This window comes from Brassica napus, chromosome C3 (assembly GCF_020379485.1).
Source record: "Brassica napus cultivar Da-Ae chromosome C3, Da-Ae, whole genome shotgun sequence".
NCBI classification, from domain to species: Eukaryota; Viridiplantae; Streptophyta; class Magnoliopsida; order Brassicales; family Brassicaceae; genus Brassica; species Brassica napus.
In genome coordinates this window covers 71422280-71444520 of record NC_063446.1, presented here as the reverse complement: position 1 = coordinate 71444520, position 22241 = coordinate 71422280, and the positions used below count along the sequence as shown (strand labels likewise).

The 22241-nt window shown below is 34.9% G+C and overlaps 2 protein-coding genes across 2 annotated transcripts; both read left to right on the top strand.

Moving 5' to 3' along the window:
• Nucleotide 1: 1 nt before the first annotated feature.
• On the top strand, nucleotides 2–1531 carry LOC106427430 (RNA-binding protein Y14). Its single transcript, XM_013868157.3, has 4 exons — nucleotides 2–348; nucleotides 561–697; nucleotides 846–1000; nucleotides 1274–1531. Exons 1-4 carry the CDS (start codon nucleotides 84–86, stop codon nucleotides 1317–1319), a joined length of 603 nt encoding a protein of 200 aa, XP_013723611.1. The 5' UTR covers nucleotides 2–83; the 3' UTR covers nucleotides 1320–1531.
• Nucleotides 1532–16235: 14704 nt separating this feature from the next.
• Nucleotides 16236–21074, top strand: LOC125583513 (myrosinase 4). Its single transcript, XM_048750540.1, has 13 exons — nucleotides 16236–17763; nucleotides 17894–17954; nucleotides 18072–18130; nucleotides 18228–18303; nucleotides 18426–18503; nucleotides 18593–18680; nucleotides 18815–19058; nucleotides 19158–19276; nucleotides 19414–19631; nucleotides 19715–19746; nucleotides 19886–19982; nucleotides 20069–20171; nucleotides 20256–21074. The coding sequence occupies exons 1-13, from the start codon at nucleotides 17575–17577 to the stop codon at nucleotides 20422–20424; spliced, it is 1533 nt and encodes a 510-aa protein (XP_048606497.1). The 5' UTR covers nucleotides 16236–17574; the 3' UTR covers nucleotides 20425–21074.
• Nucleotides 21075–22241: the final 1167 nt, after the last annotated feature.

The window sequence follows — 22241 nt, the reverse complement described above, 5'->3', positions numbered from 1 at the left end:
ACCACTCGCAGAAATAATTAAGATAGAAAAGAAAAAAACGGGAAGAGATTCGATCGGCATCGACGACGGCGGCGGCGGAAGTTATGGCGAACATAGAAGCTGAAGCAGTCGATTTCGAGCCAGAGGAGGACGACCTCATGGACGAAGACGTCGGAGCATCTGATCTCTCCCCACGCGCTGGTCATCCGAGGCTTAGGTCAGCAATCGCCGGAGCAAACGACGAATCAGCGAATAGGAAGACCAAAGGCCGCGGATTTCGCGAGGAGAAAGATTCCGATCGCCAGCGCGGCCTCTCCTCCCGCGACTTCGAATCTCTCGGTTCCGATGGCGGTCCCGGCCCCCAGCGATGTAATCTCTTGATTCGCGTGTAATTGATTTGTTTTTTTAGGGTTTCTCTAAGTACCCATGTGGCTAGGATTCGATTTGACCTAGAAAGTTTGTTACTTGCTGTGTTCTCTCCACTGGCTATATACTTCGAATGTATAGATTTTTAAGCTAAGATAGTTTCTGCAAGTAAGAGAAAGTGTAAAGTTGATGTTTTGTTTTGTTTTGTTGTGTAGCCATTGAGGGGTGGATTGTTTTGGTCACTGGAGTTCATGAGGAGGCACAGGAGGATGATATCTCCAATGCTTTTGGTGATTTTGGCGAGATTAAGAGTCTGCATCTCAATCTCGATCGCCGTACTGGTTTTGTCAAGGTTTGGAGTTTCTCCTTTTGTTCCGACTAGTGGCTGGCTCTTGATAGTTCAGTAAGCTGTGATTTAGAATGGGAGCTTGCGACGAGTGCAGATTTTGTGTGAATATATCTTATGTAAGTTGTAGTAATTTTAATCGCTTCTTGTTCAGGGCTATGCTTTGATTGAATACGAGAAGAGTGAAGAAGCACAGAGTGCTATCAAAGCAATGAATGGTGCTGAGCTTCTGACCAAGAATGTCAGCGTTGACTGGGCCTTTAGCAATGGACCAAACAATGCTGGATCTTACAGGAGAAGGAACATGAGGTTTGTATTCTAAACTATTTCGCTGTATCTAATAACAAAGTTGTACACTTTGGTTGCTTTATATTTTTGGTTGAGATGAAGTCGAGTTTCTTACAAGTATCAAAGGTTACTAATTATTTACCGATATGAGTGAGTGAGAGAGAGTAGTGTTTCAATATATATAGAGTATAAGATTGTGTATATCGAGTCTTTCAGTCATTAGTATGTGAGTTCTTAAGTTATTTGACCTTATATTTCATAGCATCCTTTGATCGATGTTGTTGGGGTTTGCAGGTCGGGGAGGTCACAACGGTCACGAAGCCCGAGAAGACGTTTCTGACTGTATGATTTAGAGTTGTCTCCACATCTCTCTGTATTTTGGATTCTCTATCTGTAACTCAAGAGTGTTTCGACTCTTTTTTTGGTTGTTTTCAACGTTGTGTAATCTTATGCAAATGGGTTGTTGCGTTTTTAACACCCTGAGATATGTTTTAATTCTGGTTTGGGAGAAGATGAAAAACATTGGTTGAGGAAGATGCTTTTATTTCATTATCTCTATTGCTTTTCATATATGGCTGAAAAAAGTGAAAATCGAACAAGACCTTCCTTTGCTATAAAAATAAAATTGAACCAGACTTTAAAAGTTATACAAGAACAAGATCTTTTTGATCCGTAACTGCATGGTTAATTTTCATATATATAAAAATATTAATTTTTACATTCCAAAAATTTATGTATAAGTTGTAGTATTTTTGTGTTATTCCATGTCATTTGACAAAAAGAAAGTTAAAATTCTAAATAACATGTTGGAAGGTGCGAGTGTGAGAATATGATATTTTGTAGCTTTAGTTGATATATATATATATATTAGTTGATATATATATATATATATACATATATATAAATATTTATATTTTTGATTTTATGAATATGTAATATAGGTCTGAGAATTTTAACCTCGACCCGAAAACCTGAACCAGAACCGATCAAAAAATATCCGATCCGGAACGGAACCGAAAATTTACAAGTACATTTTGGATCTAAATTTCTTTTTATCCGAAGGAACCAGAACCGAAAAGAACCGACCCGAATAGACTTGATCCAATAAGAACCGATTTGTACCTGACCTAAAAACATGTATATCCAAAACTATGATTTTTTTGTGTTCTAATTTATATATATTATTTTATGATTTAGTTGAAATATTTTTTGTTAACAATATTTGTTATTATTTTGTAACATTTTTAAGTAATGTGAAGCTTTAAAATGTAAAATTTAGAGTTTAAAATGTTATATTTTAATTATTAATAGTTTCATTTAAGTTATTTTGTAATTTTAGATATCTATGACAAATATCAACTAAATTTGATGGAGTTGGGTATGTCATGTTCTTTTCAGATCCTAAATATTTGAACCCGACCCAGATCCGATATGGATCCGGAAAATTATGGGTATTTTATGGGTATTTTAATTATTAACCCGAACCCGAGAAAAATCGACCTGGACCAAGGATCTATTGGGTCTAAATGATTAGGATCCGAAAGGAACTAGCCCGAATCCGACCCGACTCGAACGTACTATCTAAATAAATTTTAATTTATTAAATTTTTATGATTTCAGTTAATATGATAGATACTGTTGTGGTACATGCTTATAATATCTAGATAGCAAAAGATTTGCTAGAGATTAAACTGATCTGTTTGAATTATAGTGTCTGTTGAATTGCTAATTTATATATCCCATATATATATTAATAGAGAAACATTTAAAAAGTTATAATATTTAGTTTGTATTAATTAAATAAATGTCTTGTTGAGTTGTCACGTAATTACAATGTTAATTTTGCTTATGTGGCGGTTTGAGAATCAATTGAGAATTTTGTTAGTCCAAAATTAAATTGCTGCTATATTATATAGTATGTCCATTATGGACCATTCATTCATCAAATTGAATTCTTTCCTTAAATAAAACCTACGGAATTACCTAATGTGATGAAGATATATATGACAATTAATGATTTTAAATAATAAAGATTTGCTAATAATCTGTATATTTTCTATCATTTTTGTTTAATTATTTATTTTTAAAATAAATTACATAATTACATTAATTATATAATAAAAATTTAGATTTTTTTTGTATATGTTGTATTTTGAATTTTTCAAAACGAGTATAAATTACTAAAACTGTTAAATGTCTCACATAAACTTTTGTAATCAAGGTTTAATTTTTTTTTTCTATAATAAGATACAATGATTATAAAATCTTATGAATAAATAATTTTATTTTAATAGGTGTTTATGTTAATATATATATATATATATATTTCATATCGTTTAAATTAAACTATATACATCATATGAAAATACATACTTATATTTTGATATCTACGTTGAACATATATTGAAAAGTTAATATTTTAATTTTGAAATCTTCATTGTTTTTTTAAAATTATTATAAATTATTGAAACCACTAAACATTCCACTTTAAAAAAAAAATCGTTGGTGTAAAATTTGTTACATAAATATGCAAATAATCATAAAATCATATGAGTAGAAACTTCATTTAATAAATATCCATATTAAAAGTATACTATATATCTATGTTAATATCATTTAGATTTAAGTATATATCATATATGATAGATAAGATTGATTGTTTTGATTTATTTACCCTAAAATGAGTGCGAATGAACAAGAACGATCATTTGATTTATATGCGCACGCCAATTTATTGTATAATAGTAACTGATTTTTTTAGTTATTTAATATATAATTATTCTTATTTTATTTCATAATATGTAGAAAAACATAAAATAAGTAATAAATATAAAATATTTATTCTGTTCAAGATGCTGATCTTAACCTAAGTATGTATCTCTTTAATAATTTTAAATCTTAACCATTTTCTAAATCTCAGGCCAAAACAAAATAGCGAAATGAGTATAAACTCAAAAATCAATATTTATATCGAGCAATAACCAAAATGAAAAAACGACACAAAATGAGAAAAATATTGAAGATATTTAGGATTGACACGTGAACGTAAACTTCTCATAGCCATAATTAATTTTTAAATTGTTAAATCATGATATAAAACTGAACTCTCATATTTTCATTGTAACCAAATTGTAACTCTGTAATTCTTCGTCCTAAACGTTAGATTCTTATGCGATAAATGATTTTTGACCTAAAATATTTTTAAAATAGGATCAGCTCATCAGTAAACAAATTATATAATTAACAATTTTTTTTAAAAAAAAATCAATTAAAGGCCAAAAATATTTATTCGATTAAAAATATAAATTTTATTTTTCTATACGATATTCCTTAAATAATTTTCATATAAATTTGCTTTGCGCAAGGCGCATGTCTTATCTTAGTTAGTTAGTCTTATCTTATAGTAGATGAATGAAAAGATACAATAACCGTTTACAATTCGGTTTAACAAACGAAATGAAGCTGTCAGTCTACATGCCATAAACGAAATGTGTGTTAATGAATAAAGACTTTAATGCACATAGATTCATATTTAAATTTTATTGCGTAAAACCTGTAATGAATAATATATTAAATAAATATTTAAACTAATCTTGTAATATCTGAAGTTTTTTTTTATATTAAAATATTTCATTTATCTTCCCAGATGGGCATAAGCAGTAATACAATGGGTAATATTTGAAGTTTAAGGTTTGTATTAAGTATTTGTAATATCTTCATTTATATTAAATTTAGTTAAAAATGACAATTCTCTCAAATAGTTTTTTTTTAAAGTTTTTGTCACAAAAATAACCCCCCTAATAAAAAAATGACCAAAATAGCCCTTTTTATTTAGAAAATTTTAATTTTAATTTTTTAGTTTTTAAAAATTTTGAAATCACATCCTCAAAACCCTACCCTTAACTATAAACCCTAAATCTAGATTAGTTAACCCTAGGGTATAAATGTATTTTTACCATTTAAAAAAACTTCTTTTGGTCATTTTTCTCATTGATGACTATTTTTGTGATAAAAACTTAAATATGACTATCTTGGAGAATTTTTCTAAAAAAATTATAGTTAGGATATTATTAATTAAATAAAAATATACATTTAATATTTTTTTTTTAAAAGATGTTCTAAATAAGAAATCACACATAAAATAAATCAAGACTTTTATTTTAATAGATAAAATATTTTTATTTTTATTTTTGAGATGGAATGAGTATTTGTTTCTAACATAATTTTTTAAAATATCTGTAAAATATATTTTTCAAAATTAATCAATTAATTATTTTATCATCATTAAAATGTAATTAAATATATTTTCTAAATTTTCGTTTCTAAATAAATGCAAAATAATATTAATTTCTAATGATATTTTATGATTATAAGAATTTAAATTAAATAATTTTCGAAAATAAAATTTAAAAATAAGCCAATAAATATTGTTAGATATTGATTTGTATTTCAAATAAAAAGATAAAGATATTGGAAGATGTTATAATTAAACTATGTATAATTTGATAAACTTTCCAAACAAAGATCCAAATGAAAAAAAAAAATCACACATGGAATAAATCATGAATTATGTTTTAGTAGTATAGATATCTAGTTGGAGTGCAATAACTATTTCCATATTTTTTGTCATTGTTTTCCTTGGATCTGAATCCTGCATCTTTTAGCAGAACATGTTACATGTTCTTCTCTGGTTCTCTTAGATATGGTCATTTTTTCGGTGTATTCGATTTGGTTTCATCCTTTCCACTATGGCGCCTGAGTTGTTGTATATAACAATGATGTGACATTTGCAACAAAAATGACTTGAAATGAGTCTTTCCTTTTTGCTTTTATCATCTCCAGGCTCCAATCTTTGTTTATAATATCCTCCTGGGTTCCGTCGGATTCTAAATTTTATCAAAGACAGCTACCAAAGCCCACTTACCTACATCACGGAAAACGGTATCTACGTGCATACCAATATAAATATGCTTAACCACTAAAATTATATCTATGTTATTAAAAGAGAAGTACCCATTTGAAAATGTTCTTACTTCATTAATTAAACTCCATTTTTTTTGCTTGTCTTTTTTAGTTGCACTTATGAAATATCCTAAAACGAATAAAACTGCCTAATTTATTACTTATCTTTTCATATATATTAATGAAATATGCTTAAATGAATTTAAACTTCCTATTTTATTGTTTGTCTTTTTCAGTTACCTTAATGAAATATCCTTAAATAAATTTGGACATAAAGTCATTTAATCAACCAAAAAAACTCATGAGTTATCCTTACGTGCAATAATTTTAATAATGGAGATTTTTAAAAACGTGCATCATTAAAATGGTACTTAAAATATGCAGCACTAATATATAACAAACATCAATAAAACTAGAATTTGACTCACACAATTGTACGGATATTATTTTCAGTTGATTAAATTTAAAAATAATTATTTATTCAAAAAATATTTAAGAATGACTATGTTTTTAAAAATTATATGGTATTATTTGCTCATAACTCATTTGTCATTTGATAAATTGTTAGAAAGAAAATTTTAGCATAATATAACTCAGTTGCCATTTGCTAAATTTATGATTTTTATTTTTATTTTTTATTATTTAATTATAATATTTTCATTTTATATTTGAAAGATAAATGGATTTTCTTTCAAACAATATTTTTGTAAATGTATTTTTTAAAAAATAATCAATTAAATTTTTTATTATCATTGAATATCATTATTTTTGACATAGTTTGAGTTTTCATTTACTTCAAAACCTATCATATTTTAGGATAATTTTAATTTAAAATGTAATTTTCATATTTTTCAAACAAATTCTAAAAATATTTTTTTAAATATTTTGTTATAATTGTTAAAAAATATTGAGTTGCATTTCAAATAAAAAGATAAAGATATTAAAAATATTCTAATTAAAATATGTAAAATTTAATATAGTTTTAAGGAAATGGTCAAAATAAAAAAAAATTACACAAAAAATAATCATGATTTTTATTAATTGGGCGGATCATTATTTCTATGATATCGCACACGAAAGAAAAAATTTTGTTTTTAAAATTATCTAATTAACTCTATACTCATTTTTTTTATATTTTTATATGATATCACACATTCGTAAAAAATAGATAGTTTAAGATGCAAAAAAAAAAAATTTACTTAATGAATATAATATGAACGAATATTACAAATACATCATTTAATAAAATAAATAATTAAAAACTGAAAATTCATATCCGCGCTGGCGTGCGGGTCAGGGTCTATTATGTTTTTTATTATATAGTCTTTGAGTTAAATTTCAGGAGTGGCTGATTATGGAAACTTAACGTTAGCAAATGCTCCTGTTGATAACAGACTGATTCAAAATCATTGCAGCCATGATTCAAAATCATTGCAGCCATCTTTCGTGTCTCAATGCTCCATCTAGGGCTGGACAAAAAACCCGGATCCGAAAAACCGAACCGAACCCGATCCGAAAAAGTAGTATCGAACCCGAACTAAAATTTATTAAATATCCGAAAGGGTTCAAAATTTTGGTATTTAGAGAAACGAAACCGAACCCGATCCGAACCGAAGTATTTCGGGTACCCGATTATATCCGAAATTAATTTATATACTTATATATATTAATTATTTTTAGATTTAATATATATTAAGAACATCAAAATATATAATATAATTTTAAGTTTTCCAAAATACTTATAAATATCTACAAATAGTCAAAAGTACATGTCTAAAATAGCTAAAGTATACTCAAAACACCAACAATACTTAAAATATCTATTGATTCTCAATCAAAATATTCAAACCAAACCAATGTATATGTTAATTTTAGGTAATTTGACATATGCTATTCAAATTTATATGTAATATATTGTTTTGTTTATAGATTTTAAGAAATTTTAAGAATATAATGAATTTTAAAAATTTTAAAATAATTTAAATGGGTTATCCGTATCTGAACCGAACCCGCAAAGATCCGAACCGAACCCGAACAGAAATTTAGAAATACCCGAATGGGGATGAAATCTTTGAACCCGAAAACCCAAAACCCGAATAGACCCAAATCGAACCCGAATCGAATCCGAATGGAACCCGAATGGGTACCCGAACACCTATCCCTAGTGATGATGTAGTTTAACCAACTCGGACCGGAAGAAGTCGTGGTTCAAGTGTCATTCTTTGGCTCGATTGGTAGATATCGACTCCATCGAGTGAGTTACAATTAATATTCCTACTTTATTTTATACTATATCTTGATACGTTTAAACATTATTTAAACATATCACATGGATTGCAACGTAACAAGTTATTATGCTTGGTCATTGATAGACAATTATGAATTAGGAAATGGTTACATTCTCCTGTTTGGTATTAATTGGGTCAATTTCACTAATCCTGCTGATCGAAGACAAACATATTCTGAAAATAAAATTCTAGGTTCGTTGCAAAATAAGGGGAAGCGGTTGACATAAATCAGCTCCATCTATCCAACCTTTAATCTATATATTAAGTACTGGACAATATAAATTCTTTTCTTCAACTTATAAAAGCTTATGTGCTGTGTTGTTAATAATGTTGTAATAATTGGACCTTAACTCTTGGCCAAATCATAAATAAATAAACACATTTATATGACGTGTTTATTATTAAATGTTTGTGGTAAAAACAAAACTAAAAACTCTCCCAGGCACGATATTCTAGGAAGATCCTTACCTAATGTACATGAGCATTCCTTCTTTGTTTCCTGTCAGCTTTCTACCCTTTCCAGGAAAAAAACCTCTGCAACTTTTGGCATCGTTTCAATTTGCTCCTCTTTTTAGCAATATTCTCCGGTCCAAAGCAAGTCTGTAGAAACATCCACTGGGTTCTTCCCCCGACCTGGGTCGGAGGGGCCGTCGGCGCCGTGCTCTCACCGGAATCCTTCTCCTCTTCATGGATACCTTGCGAAACGAAGACTGGTGTGTAATGTTCTATCACCACCCCCAGTTCTAAATTTGTCTAAGAAGAAACCCTTCCGCTCCAGTGTGGTCTTTCAACTCTACTGCTGTGTGCAGTCTTAATAGACTCACCTTTATTGGGAGGATTACTAACCCTAGCATCCAGAAGACCAGAGCTCTGGTCGACTTCTTTCTCCAACACTGGTCCACTGTTGGGAGACTCACATGAAGACCTCTTGGCCCCAATCTCTTCCAGTTTTGTTTCGAAATAGAGCATGACCCCCAGTCCGTTCTGGAGAAGTCTCCATATCACTTTAAAAGATTGATGATTCTACTCCAACGGTGGGAGCCTAATGTATCAGAGAACTTCCCCTCGAGTATCTCTTTTTGGGTCACAGTTCATGGTCTCCCCATACATTATTGGACTGATGCCGCTCTCGACTCCATAGGCTCCGAATTAGGCTTTGTGGAAGCAAAAGAAGCTAATAAGGACAGGTTCTGTGCCTCTATCAATGGTCTCAAACCTCTTGAAATGCTTCTTGACATTAGCTTGCCCTCGGGTGATATCAAGAAAGTGGAGCTTGAGTATGAAAGATTGGACAAACACTGTTTCTCTTGTCGCTCCTTGTCCCATGAGAAGGATGACTGTCTTTATATCAGACCCTCGGAGCGCAGAGACAACCACTCAAGTATCAGTCAGACGCGCACTCTAGACAGACTTGAGGCCTCAAAGCGCTCGCAAGATAATAGGAAAGTGGCTCGAGGACACCCTCCAGCCCTTGCTTTTCGCAACAGACTTGATCAAGTAAACGAACAATACCGTTCATCTCACCGTGAGTATCACGTTAACGAAAATCCCAGACAACCTCTTCAATCTTGGGACTCCCATCGCGAAACTCATCACAGAGAGACCAGGAGACCACTCTTTAATGACAGGTCCTACTCTGCTAGGACCCTTCCTCGCGAAGTGTCGGGCGACCCAAGGTCAGTAACCAGAGACCAAGGTGTCTTTGTCTCTCCGAGACTCCCTGCGACACAACTTCTATCTCTCGGAAAAGGCTCTTCAGGACACTCCAAGCATGGTGAGCAAGTTTGGGTTGAGAAAACAGGGCATTCCTTAAGTGCTCAAATCTCCCAAGCGTCTAAAACTCCTTCACCCAGGCCTCCAAGAGAGCAGATGCAAACAACACTGTTTCCGCAAAATGATATGAGACCTGATGAGAGACCTACTGTCTCCCAAGAACACACCTCAGCTGTCCAAAGGCTCTCAGGCTCTGCATCCAGGGTCCCTCTTCTTGTTAATGGTGTGGCCGACTCAGACTCTGGTAGGCTCCAAGAGGTTGAAATCCACTACCTAGAGGAAAACCTTCAAAATCATCCCATTGGTAGCTCTTGTAGAGCTTCCTCATCAAGGGCCCCAGTAAATGAAAAACTTTCTCTCCCTGTGCATGAAAGACTCTCTCTACCACAATCTTCCTCTATTCGAACTCTAAGCCAGGATCGCAGACATATTGCTCAAGAACTGGAAACCTCTAGGCAGGTGGAAGGCTCTGCTCAATCTCTGCATATCAACGAACAACCTGTTGTTGCTAAAAGAGGTCGCAAACCGGCTGTTCCTAAAGTGACTGGAAAGCGTAAAGTTGTAGAGAAACCATCACCAAAGAATCGTGTGGTAAAAAGCTCAATCCAAGGAGCAGCCACAAAGAAAAGGCGTGTTACTCGTGCCCAGAACTCTCCTCGCGGAAAAACTACTATGACTGGTAGAGGAGGTGCTACGAATAAACGCAAAGCTCCACTAGCTGCTCCATCAACCGCAACGTTTCCATCAAGCTCGCGCAAGGGGTTGGATTTTCAAACCGCCCCAAGCACTCTTCCTTAGCCTTTATGGCCTGGAACTGTCAGGGGATCGGAAGCACTCCTACAGTTCTTCGTCTTCATGAGCTTTGTTCTAGACATGCTCCAGACATTGTGTTTCTGATGGAGACAAAAAACAGAGATGATGTTGTACTCAGCAAATTTAAAAATACGCTGTTCTCCAATCATTTTTTAGTTATTCCTGAGGGTCTCAGTGGAGGTCTTTCCCTCTCCTGGAAGGATAATATTGATTTGGATATTTTAGACTCTTCACCGAACTTCATCGACACAAAAATCATTACAGGGCCCGAACCTCTTTTCATCACGTTTGTCTATGGAGCTCCAAGACAGGTAGATAGGGCAGACTTCTGGAATAAATTGATGACGTTGGGAGAAGATCGAGGAAATGCTTGGTGTTTAACTGGGGATTTTAACGATCTTCTCGACAATGATGAGAAAGTTGGAGGTCCTCGCCGATGGGAGGGTTCCTTTGTAGCCTTTCGCAGCTTTGTTACCCAAACCGGACTCTGGGACATTCCACACACCGGGAACCATCTGTCTTGGCGTGGAACACACTATAATCATGCCATCCAATCAATACTGGATAGAGCCATGGGCAAGTGTTCCTGGTTCGAATCCTTCCCCTCTGCTTTCAGCGAATACCTCAGATTTGAGGGCTCGGATCACAGCCCCCTCATCACTTATCTTGATGCATCTGCAAAAAAGAAACATGGCTTATTTAGATTTGATCAATGACTTGCGTCCAAACCTGAAGTGAGATCTCTGGTTCAGGAGAATTGGAACCCGAGTATCTCCATTCTCTCTCGCCTGTGTCATATACGTCAAAGCTTGATTGAATGGACCAAATCTCAAAACTTACGGAACAAGGATACCATTCAACAGGCCCAACGGGACCTAGATACAGCACTCTCCAGCATCTCCCCTGATGCGGACCTCATTGACATTCTTACCATGGAACTCGATAAAGCTTATGCTGAGGAGGAACTCTACTGGAGACAACGCAGCCGCATATTGTGTTTACAACATGGTGATAGAAACTCCAGTTTCTTTCATGCGGTCACAAGAGGAAGAAAGGCTGTCAACTCCTTCTCAGTCATTGAATCTGAAACAGGTGAGACAGTTCATGGTGAGGAAAGGATTACAAAAACAATCTCCCAATTCTACCAAGCTCTGTTTTCTTCTACCGGCACAGGAGACTCCCAAGTGGTGATGGATGCTCTCTCTCCTGTGATCTTACCTGAGGAAAATGCGTCCCTGATTTCAATCCCGACAGATCCAGAAATTAAAAAGCAGTGTTTGCTATCAATGGAGACAAAGCCCCAGGTCAAGGGGGTTTTCCGCAACCTTCTACCAAGCCTTTCGGGACATTATAGGCGGTGATGTATGCAACGAAGTCAGAATGTTCTTTGAGCAAGGCTCCTTCCATCATCGGTACAATGAGACGCATGTGAGACTCATTCCGAAAGGAAAAAAAACCCGAAGAGAGTCTCTGACTTTAGACCCATTGCTCTGTGCTCCACACATTATAAAATCATTGCTAAGCTGCTTTGTATGCGCCTGAAGCCTCTCCTGCCAAAGCTCATCTCGCCTTACCAATATGCTTTCGTGGCTGACCGCGCGATCTCAGATAACATCTTGATCACTCATGAGGTTCTTCATTACCTCAAACCCTTAAAGGCTAAAAAGCATTGTATGATGGCCGTTAAGACGGACATGAGCAAGGCGTATGACAGGATCGAGTGGTGCTTTCTTCAAAATGTTTTGTGTAGACTCGGCTTCCACCAGAAGTGGGTACAGTGGATAATGGAATGCGTCAAGACTGTCTCGTACTCGTTTCTCATAAATGGGGGAGCGAAAGGGAGGGTTCTTCCGTCACGAGGTTTACGACAGGGCGATCCTCTATCACCTTATCTTTTCATCCTCTGCTCCGAGGTCCTCTCGAGATTATGCCGGAGAGCGCAAGAGGATGGTTCCTTATTGTAGATCCTAAAATTGATGTTAGGAGTTTTCAAGGCTCCTAAAACAAATGTTGTAGTATAAATGATTGTCGAACCAGTTCTGAGGGATATCAAAGCACCGAGAATGCAAGTACTCACTTAATCTAAGTGCAACCAATGATTTAGATGAGTTTTAAACTACTACTAATACTAGAAAGCAATTACAGAATGATACTTTCTTGACTAAGGGAAAAGAGAACTCATGGGCATAGGGATTAGACCTTGGGTGATCAAGTATCGAACTAAGGATGGCAAATGATCAATCAAACTATCGACCTTAAGCCTAGACACAATTCTAAGCAAGCTCTATGTCTAGATGAATGCTCATTTGCTAACATATCTCAAACATCAAATGTCTTTGGTTGAATAATGTGAAAGCAATCATTACTAACAAGTCTATTAGCTATCTTAGCACCTTTAACAACAAATGTCTTTGGCAAAGTATACTAAAAGCCTAGGAGAGTTGTCTCAGGCATTTCAACAAACACCTTTTGGGTGGAAAATGCCTATTGATCAACTTTTGAGTGGCCAACTCAGAAGATGCATTATGAATACTCTACTAGCAAGGAACAAGAATGATCTACACTAAAACATCCTAGAACTAACCTAATCACCCTTGATCTCCCTAACCCATGAATTCAAAAGGTGATTACTCACTAATCTCCATGATTCCTCTTAAATCCATATTGGATTTCAGATTAATCATGTAGAGGAATAGATAAGAAATCAACAAGAACACAAGATGAAAGCAATCTTAATCTCCAGAAGTTTTACTAGTTGTTCTCCACAAAAAGGGATCCTCTGCCTCCAATGGCTTACAAAAGTACTTAACTTAGGTTTTGGCAATGTAAAACAACAAAACAAATGACCAAAAGGCCCCTGAAATAACATAAAAATCGTCCAAGCAAAACACGCGGAGCGACCTAGCATAGCCGCTCCAGGAGGTCGCTCCCGACGCGTTTCTTTGTGTCTCGCCCCGTCAAAACGCGAGCGACTTGAGCTGGTCGCTCTGGCTGGAGCGACTTGAGATAGTCGCTCTGGGCTGGTCGCTCTGGCTGGAGCGACTTGAGATAGTCGCTCTGGGCTGGTCGCTCTGGCTGGGAGCGACTTGAGATAGTCGCTCCAGGATGCTCGAACAGGGTGGATATGCCTCTAGTAAATTGGTCGTAACTCCTTCATTACATCTTCAAATGACTTGAAACCACTTCCATTAGAAAGATAACTCAATTTTCTGTGTCTCCACAAAATCTTAGCAACAGAATATTTCTCTAAAGGCTCCATCCATGCTCAGCTTTCACCCCCTTTTGGATCACAATGCTCCCAAACATCTCAAATCACTCCATGACACACTCCAACACCTAATAAAGACAATGAATGCAAAATGCAACCTAGACATGACTAAATTCTAATCTATATAATGAAAATGCTCATGGATGAATGGATAAAACAATGAAAATATGCAAGTCATCAAAAATCTACACTAAGTATTTTGTAGTGATTGAAAATTAAAAGAGGGAGAAAAGAACTTTGTGGGCGACAATATCCTCAGAACACAACGATAGAATTGGGTTCAATTCGTCGAGAATGGACTTTGTTCTTTGTGCCGAACAACTTCGAGATCTCGATGTTGAGAAGGATCGTGACTGAACTCGGGGTCGAGCTGCATACGTACCCTCGACGAGGGATCAAGTCATAACGTAGTTCGATTGTCATCATCTCGAGTGAGATGTCATTAACTTTAGCCTCAGAGGAGAGTTCGTTTATATATCACAGCGGCTGATCTATAAACATATTTTGAGATCGAAGTCGGTTAATAAGAACTCTCGTCCTCGTTTATTATAATCATCAGAGTTCGACAATGCCGGCTAGAACTCTCGTTGTTGGCGATTGCGGAGACGTCTTCTTAATTGTGAGTGTCGTGACGTCTTTGACTTGGTGTCATGATATAAATAATCTAATGTCTCTCTTTCTCCTTCGGTAATTGAATAATTGAATAATTGTTTAATCATTACATGGGGGTAATGATTAAACCATGTGTTGGTGGAGGATGAAGTGATCTTGCTGAGACCGAAGTCTCTCTTGATCTTCATATCTCTTTATTCTTTTGGTTATGTGCTTTTTCTCTTTGTTCAGGTTCAAGAATCCCCTTCTCTCGTTAGCTCCAAGGCGTCTTTTATATGAGAGCGAGGTTGTTGCAGGAAGCTCGTAACATGGTTGGTGGTTTGTTGCACGTGCTCTTTTTTTTAGCTATGACTTATTCTTTATAGATTGATCTACGAGATATGCGGAGAACGGCCCTTTGGTTCTTTGACTCATTATTCACCCAAAGAACCCCTGAGCTCTATGGGTCGACGTCGCGGTACAAGTTCTCATGGGACCGTTTAAGCTCGACTCAAAGTAGTCATTGACCGGTTTTCTTATTCTTTTGGCGGGAGGGATTTAGTGCTAAATCCGGTATCAACATTTGTCCCCCAGTTCTTCAAGTGAGGTGACGAGGTTGAAGAACGGAGAAGCCTTTTATCAGTTGAAACAACATGACTCCGAGCCCATTATTTCTTCGATGAGTTCGTGTAGTCGTTTGCCATCCTATGGCGAGGTCGTGCAAGACATATTTCATTGAGCGTCCGATCTTGGTCCATTCGTGATCGATCGACATGTGAGTTTGTCTAAGCCACTAGATGAATTGAAGTCGTTTAAGTTTCATTTGATCACTGAGTGTTCGACTTCGTTTATGTATATGGGTCCGGACGGGAGTTCGATGTAGTCTGTTTGAAATTGTTGCGGGAGAGACGAGAGTTGAATGGAGTTTTTAACTGTATAGGTGGTGGGCTGAGCTCGCCAACATGGTTGCTGATTTTGAGAAGTGTGAATAGTTCCCTTGATTTCTCGTGGTAGATTGGATTCGTATGATGAATATGTTTATCGAGTTTGTTGTTAATAATGTTGTAATAATTGGACCTTAACTCTTGGCCAAATCATAAATAAATAAAAACATTTATACGACGTGCTTTGTATTTATAGCTTGTACTTTGTTTTATTTACCTTTCCCAAGCATAACATCTCACATGCTCTCTTTTTGTTGTGGTAAAAACTACGAGATGCTCTTATTTGATCATTACCACATTTTTTAACAAAATAGCCAAACCAAGGATATAACTTAAGCGCCAAATCATATTATTTTGTGTTGTTTTACTCCTCTCATTTATTTTCAGCTTTTAGAAAATATTATTTTACCCGACCACAGAAACGTCACACATAGCTTCTCCATTATTTCCAGACATGAAATATGGAGGTGAAAACAGTGTACCAAAAGTTTGTCATGCTAGTAATATTAATTGATTGTATAAGCTGCATCCGTCCCGAAATACTAACGGCCTGTAATTTTCTTCATGCTTCTTATTGTATTGGGAGTCCTAAATATCTGAGCGGGAGTTAGTCAATAAGAATTTCAAGTGAGGTTGCTATTTTCTGGCATGAAGATCATTATGTGTCTTCCCAGCCATGCGTATAAAATATTTGTTCATGCTTATGGCTAAACCCAAGCACTTGTGAAGAAACATGTTCAAAGAGAAGAAGACATCCTTCTATGAAGCAGTCTAATTGTTTAAAACTTTCATTTATATATATGTGTGTATATATAAATGTTTTTTATAGATTTCAGCCTACCAAATTAATGAACTTTCATTTCACCTATTCAAACTAATACATATATATTATATGTTGTATATCATATGAGAATTTATTATAACATATATTGTGCAGATTATTCTTATAACACATAAGTAAAAATAATAAGTATAATTATCTAAAATTTAATCAAAATAATCATACGTGATATTCAGTTTTAAACCTATTTCGAATACAATACTATTATGAGCTCATATCAAATCAATAATTTACTCAATTATAAATCATTTGACTGCTATGTATATGCAAAAACAATAGTTTATAGATGATTAAATAACCTGAACATTTTTTTTCCTATTGCAAAAGTATACCCTTGATCGAAGATTAAAATATATGGTGCAAAATTTTGAAATTTACTTTCAAAATAACTAAAAATAAGTTTACATATTTGAATTCACTAATTCCTATTGAAACTTACTTTTAAAACAAAACTAACTTCAACATAATACAAGCAATAAATTTGATTTAGATATTTATTTACTATAAAACGAGAATATCATGTTCGTAGATGTTATAATAATAGTTAAACGTTAATTATACTAATACAGTCCCTTAGAATAGGGTTTGAAGTTTTGTATTCGACAATTCATATTTTGCTTAGGAAACAAAGATTGGTGCATTTATGAGTAGTATACATTGCATTAACGTAACCTGAATCAGAACCTCGTTAAGAAATCTTGTCAATCGAATTGCACAATAGATGGTACGGAGTCTTAGATCCGATTAAAAAATTACAATATTAACTATAGCTAAGAAGCATATATTCTGAAGCTTATATGTACAGGTATATATCTTGTGGAGCTCTGTATGCGTATTATACACATATAAGAGAATTATGATGAGCATGCCGTAGAACTCCATTAATTATCTATTTGTTTATTAAGGGATATATTATTTTTTATTAGAAAACAAGACAGCGTGAGGTGGAGAACATGCATGCAAGATCAAATTGAAGTCATATATATTTACGTAACAAGTTTACTTGAAACCCATGCAAGTCCCATGCACTCAAACCCTTCTATATAAACCCCTCCAAGTTCATCATCCAGTCATAATCAAATTAGCCATTACACAAACTACAAAGTCTCTCAACCATGGCAATTCCAAAAGCTCACTACTCTCTAGCCATCCTTGTCATTCTCTTTGTCGTTTCAAATAGCCAAAATGCCTGCAATCCAGAATGCAAGGCTAAAGAACCCTTCAACTGCGATAATTCTCTTACCTTCAACCGAACTGGATTTCCAAAGAACTTTACTTTCGGTGCGGCTACTTCCGCCTACCAGGTATAAATTTATATATCTTCCTCATGACCGTTGTTGGGCATACTATTTTCTTATTTTTGTAGATAAAAGTATATTTTTTTCAAAAAAGAAAAAAAATTCCAATACTATCGCTTTTTATTTGTTCAACCAGATCGAGGGTGCTGCACATAGAGCCCTTAATGGATGGGACTACTACACTCATAGATATCCAGGTTATAAACCAATTAATTACCCTTTTGATCAACATTCATTTGGACATATGGGAGAGTGTATAAATATTAGAAAGACTGGACATGCTCACATTAATTTTTCTGTTTGTTATGGTATAGAAAGGGTTCCAGATCGCAGCTCCGGAGACGTTGCTTGTGATTCCTATGACCTTTACAAGGTGAGAGGCTATATATCTGTGTATACATATAGGAGACAGTTGTTCCAATTTGGAAATATTATTTAACTCTGGAACAATTCATATATAATTTGAACAGGAGGATGTCAAGTTACTGAAAAGATTGAAAGTTCAAGCATACCGACTCTCCATAGCCTGGTCAAGGGTCTTACCAAGTAAATACAGAAACAAAAACATACGTCGCTTTTTCAGTCATGAGTTTATATAATTGGCAAAATTAAGAGTTTTACATTCTATATATATTTGACTCGGTGAAATTTGTGATTATAAATTTTAGAGGGAAGACTGACTGGAGGAGTGGACGAGAACGGGATAACATACTACAACAATCTCATTAACGAGTTAAAAGCTAATGGTAAATTGAAAATATAAATACTACTCAATCATTTGAATTATATATGTGGTATATATGGACGTTTAACTAACTTTCGTACGTGATTACAGGCATAGAGCCATTTGTGACTATATTTCATTGGGATGTTCCCCAAACTCTAGAAGACGAGTACGGAGGCTTCTTAAGCCCACGTATAGTGTAAGTGCAATAACTAGTTTTTCTTCTTCCAAACTTGTCTTTCTTTCACTTAATTAGGTTATATATATATATGTACATTGCATGATCAGATCTATCTATAATTAAATAATTTAATATGTATGATACATGAACAGAGAGGACTTCAAGAACTATGCGGAGCTTCTATTCCAAAGATTCGGAGACAGAGTCAAGTTTTGGATCACTCTAAACCAGCCTTACTCTCTCTCATCCAAAGGTTATGGAGATGGATCATATCCACCGGGAAGGTGCACTGGCTGTGAATTTGGAGGTGATTCAGGAACCGAACCTTATATAGTCACGCATCACCAACTTCTAGCCCATGCAGAAGCGGTATCTCTATACCGAAAAAGATATCAGGTTCATCTAAAATGAATCTCTTTTTATTTTCCTTGAGTAGTTTCTAATATTTTTTTGTGTGGTATATTCTTATTCTATAATCTAAAAAATATTATGCAGAAATTTCAAGGTGGTAAGATAGGAACGACCTTGATCGGGAGATGGTTTGCCCCGCTAAACGAAACTAGCGATCTAGACCAGGCTGCTGCAAAACGAGCATTCCAATTCTTCGTTGGATGGTACGTATATATATTCTCAATGAATTGACATTCAAGACGCACACATATGTAGCAAGTTAAAGCCTCTGTCACGATCATATAGACTTTAAAAAATATTGCATCACTAAGTTACAAAATTTCTTCTTGCATATCTGAAGGTTCTTGGATCCATTGGTGTACGGAGAATATCCAAGGATAATGAGAGAACTCGTTGGAGACAGATTGCCAAAATTCACACCTCAAGAATCAGATTTAGTTAAAGGATCACTTGATTTTCTAGGGCTGAACTATTATGTTACACAATATGCAAGCGACGCACCTCCTCCTCCTCAGACACAGCCTAGCGTCTTAACCGATCCACGAGTTACTCTTGGATGTATGTGAAACCTTTTTCGTATTTAGTTTTATACATATGTTTCGGTTCATAGATCAACTCATTATTCTCTTATTGTGTTTCAGATTATCGCAATGGAGTACCTATCGGTGTTGAGGCTAGTATCGTTTTTAATTCGGAATAACATGTTTATATATATATATATATATATATATATATATGTATCTACATTAAGAGATTGCCACATTTATATAGTAACTAATGAGTCTCTCCTATTTTGCATTTTTCTTCTCCAGTCTCCAAGCTTTGTCTACTATCCTCCAGGGTTCCGTCAGATTCTAAATCATATCAAAGACAACTACCAAAACCCACTTACCTACATCACCGAAAACGGTATCTACATACCTACCAATATAAATATGCTTAACCATAAGAATCCTACGTGTTCTTATTATATAATCTTTGTGTTAAAATTTCAGGAGTTGCTGATTATGGAAACTTAACGGTAGCAAATGCTCTTGCCGATAACGGACGAATTCAAAATCATTGCAGCCATCTTTCATGTCTCAAATGCTCCATCGAGTGAGTTACAATTATTCCTACTTTATCATATATATACATACTATATATATCTTGATACGCTAAAATTATTTAAATATATTACAGGGATGGTTGCAACGTAGCAGGTTATTTTGCTTGGTCATTGATGGACAATTATGAATTTGGAAATGGTTACACTCTCCGGTTTGGTATGAATTGGGTCAATTTCACTAATCCTGCTGATCGAAGACAAAAAGATTCTGGGAAATGGTATTCTAGGTTCGTCGCAAAATAAGGGGAATTGATAGACAAAAATCAACCCATATGTATTCAACCTTTAATCCATTAAGTACTGGACAATATAAATTATTTTCTTCAACTTATAAAAGCTTATGTGCTGTGTGTTGTTAATAATGTTGTAATAATTGGACCTTAACTCTTGGCCAAATCATAAATAAATAAAAACATTTATACGACGTGCTTTGTATTTATAGCTTGTACTTTGTTTTATTTACCTTTCCCAAGCATAACATCTCACATGCTCTCTTTTTGTTTTGGTAAAAACTACGAGATGCTCTTATTTGATCATTACAACATTTTTTAACAAAATAGCCAAACCAAAGATATAATATCTAACTTAAGCGCCAAATCATATTATTTTGTGTTGTTTTACTCCTCTCATTTATTTTCAGCTTTTAGAAAATATTATTTTACCCGACCACAGAAACGTCACACATAGCTTCTCCATTATTTCCAGACATGAAATATGGAGGTGAAAATAGTGTACCAAAAGTTTGTCATGCTAGTAATATTAATTGATTGTATAAGCTGCATCCGTCCCGAAATACTAATGATGTTAGGGGTTTTCAAGCTCCTAAGACAAATGTTGTAGTATAGTGATTGTCGAACCAGTTCTGAGGGATATCAAAGCACTGAGAATGCAAGTACTCACTTAATCTAAGTGCAACCAATGATTTAAATGAGTTTTAAGCTATGACTAAACTAGAAAACAATAACAGAATGATACTTTCTTGACTAATGGAAAAGAGAACTCATGGGCATAGGGATTAGACCTTGGGTGATCAAGTATCGAACTAAGGATGACAAACGATCAATCAAACTATCAACCTTAAGCCTAGACACAATTCTAAGCAAGCTCTATGTCTAGATGAATGCTCATTTGCTAACATATCTCAAACATCAAATATCTTTGGTTGAATAATATGAAAACAATCATTACTAACAAGTCTATTAGCTATCTTAGCATCTTTAACAACAAATGTCTTTGGCAAAGTATACTAAAAGCCTAGGAGAGTTGTCTCAGGCATTTCATCAAACACCTTTCGGGTGGGAAATGCCTATTGATCAACTTTTGAGTGGCCAACTCAGAAGATGCATTAAGAATACTCTACTAGCAAGGAACAAGAATGATCTACACTAAAACATCCTAGAACTAACCTAATCACCCTTAATCTCCCTAACCCATGAATTCAAAAGGTGATTACTCACTAATCTCCATGATTCCTCTTAAACCCATATTGGATTTCAGATTAATCATGTAGAGAAATAGATAAGAAATCAACAAGAACACAAAAACATAACAATCAAAAATCCAAGAGATGAACTTCTCTAGAGAGTTTTTGTGTATTTTTCAATAGATCCAAGATAATCTGCCCTGGTGGCTACAAAAGATGTTTAAAAACATAGGTTTTCAGAAGTAAAAACGTGCATAATGAAATGACCAAAAGGACCTTGAGAAATCATGAATTCGCCCAAACAAATAGACGCGGAGCGACCTCGACACGTCGCTGCGAGAGGTCGCTCCCGGGTCGTTTCTTCGCGAGCGACCTGGCTGTGTCGCTCCGAAGACGTCGCTCCCGGGTCGTCTCCTCGCGAGCGACCTGGCTGTGTCGCTCTGAGGACGTCGCTCCGGGCTTCATCGGGTGTCGTCTCGCCATGGAAACGCGAGCGACCTTGGATCGTCGCTCTGGCAAGTCGCTCTGGGAGGGGTATCACAGCGACTTCATGTAGTCGCTCCAGGAAGTCGCTCCCAACGCTCTGCTCGTCCAATGATCACCTTTATCACCTCTTTTGAGCTCCAAATGCACCCAA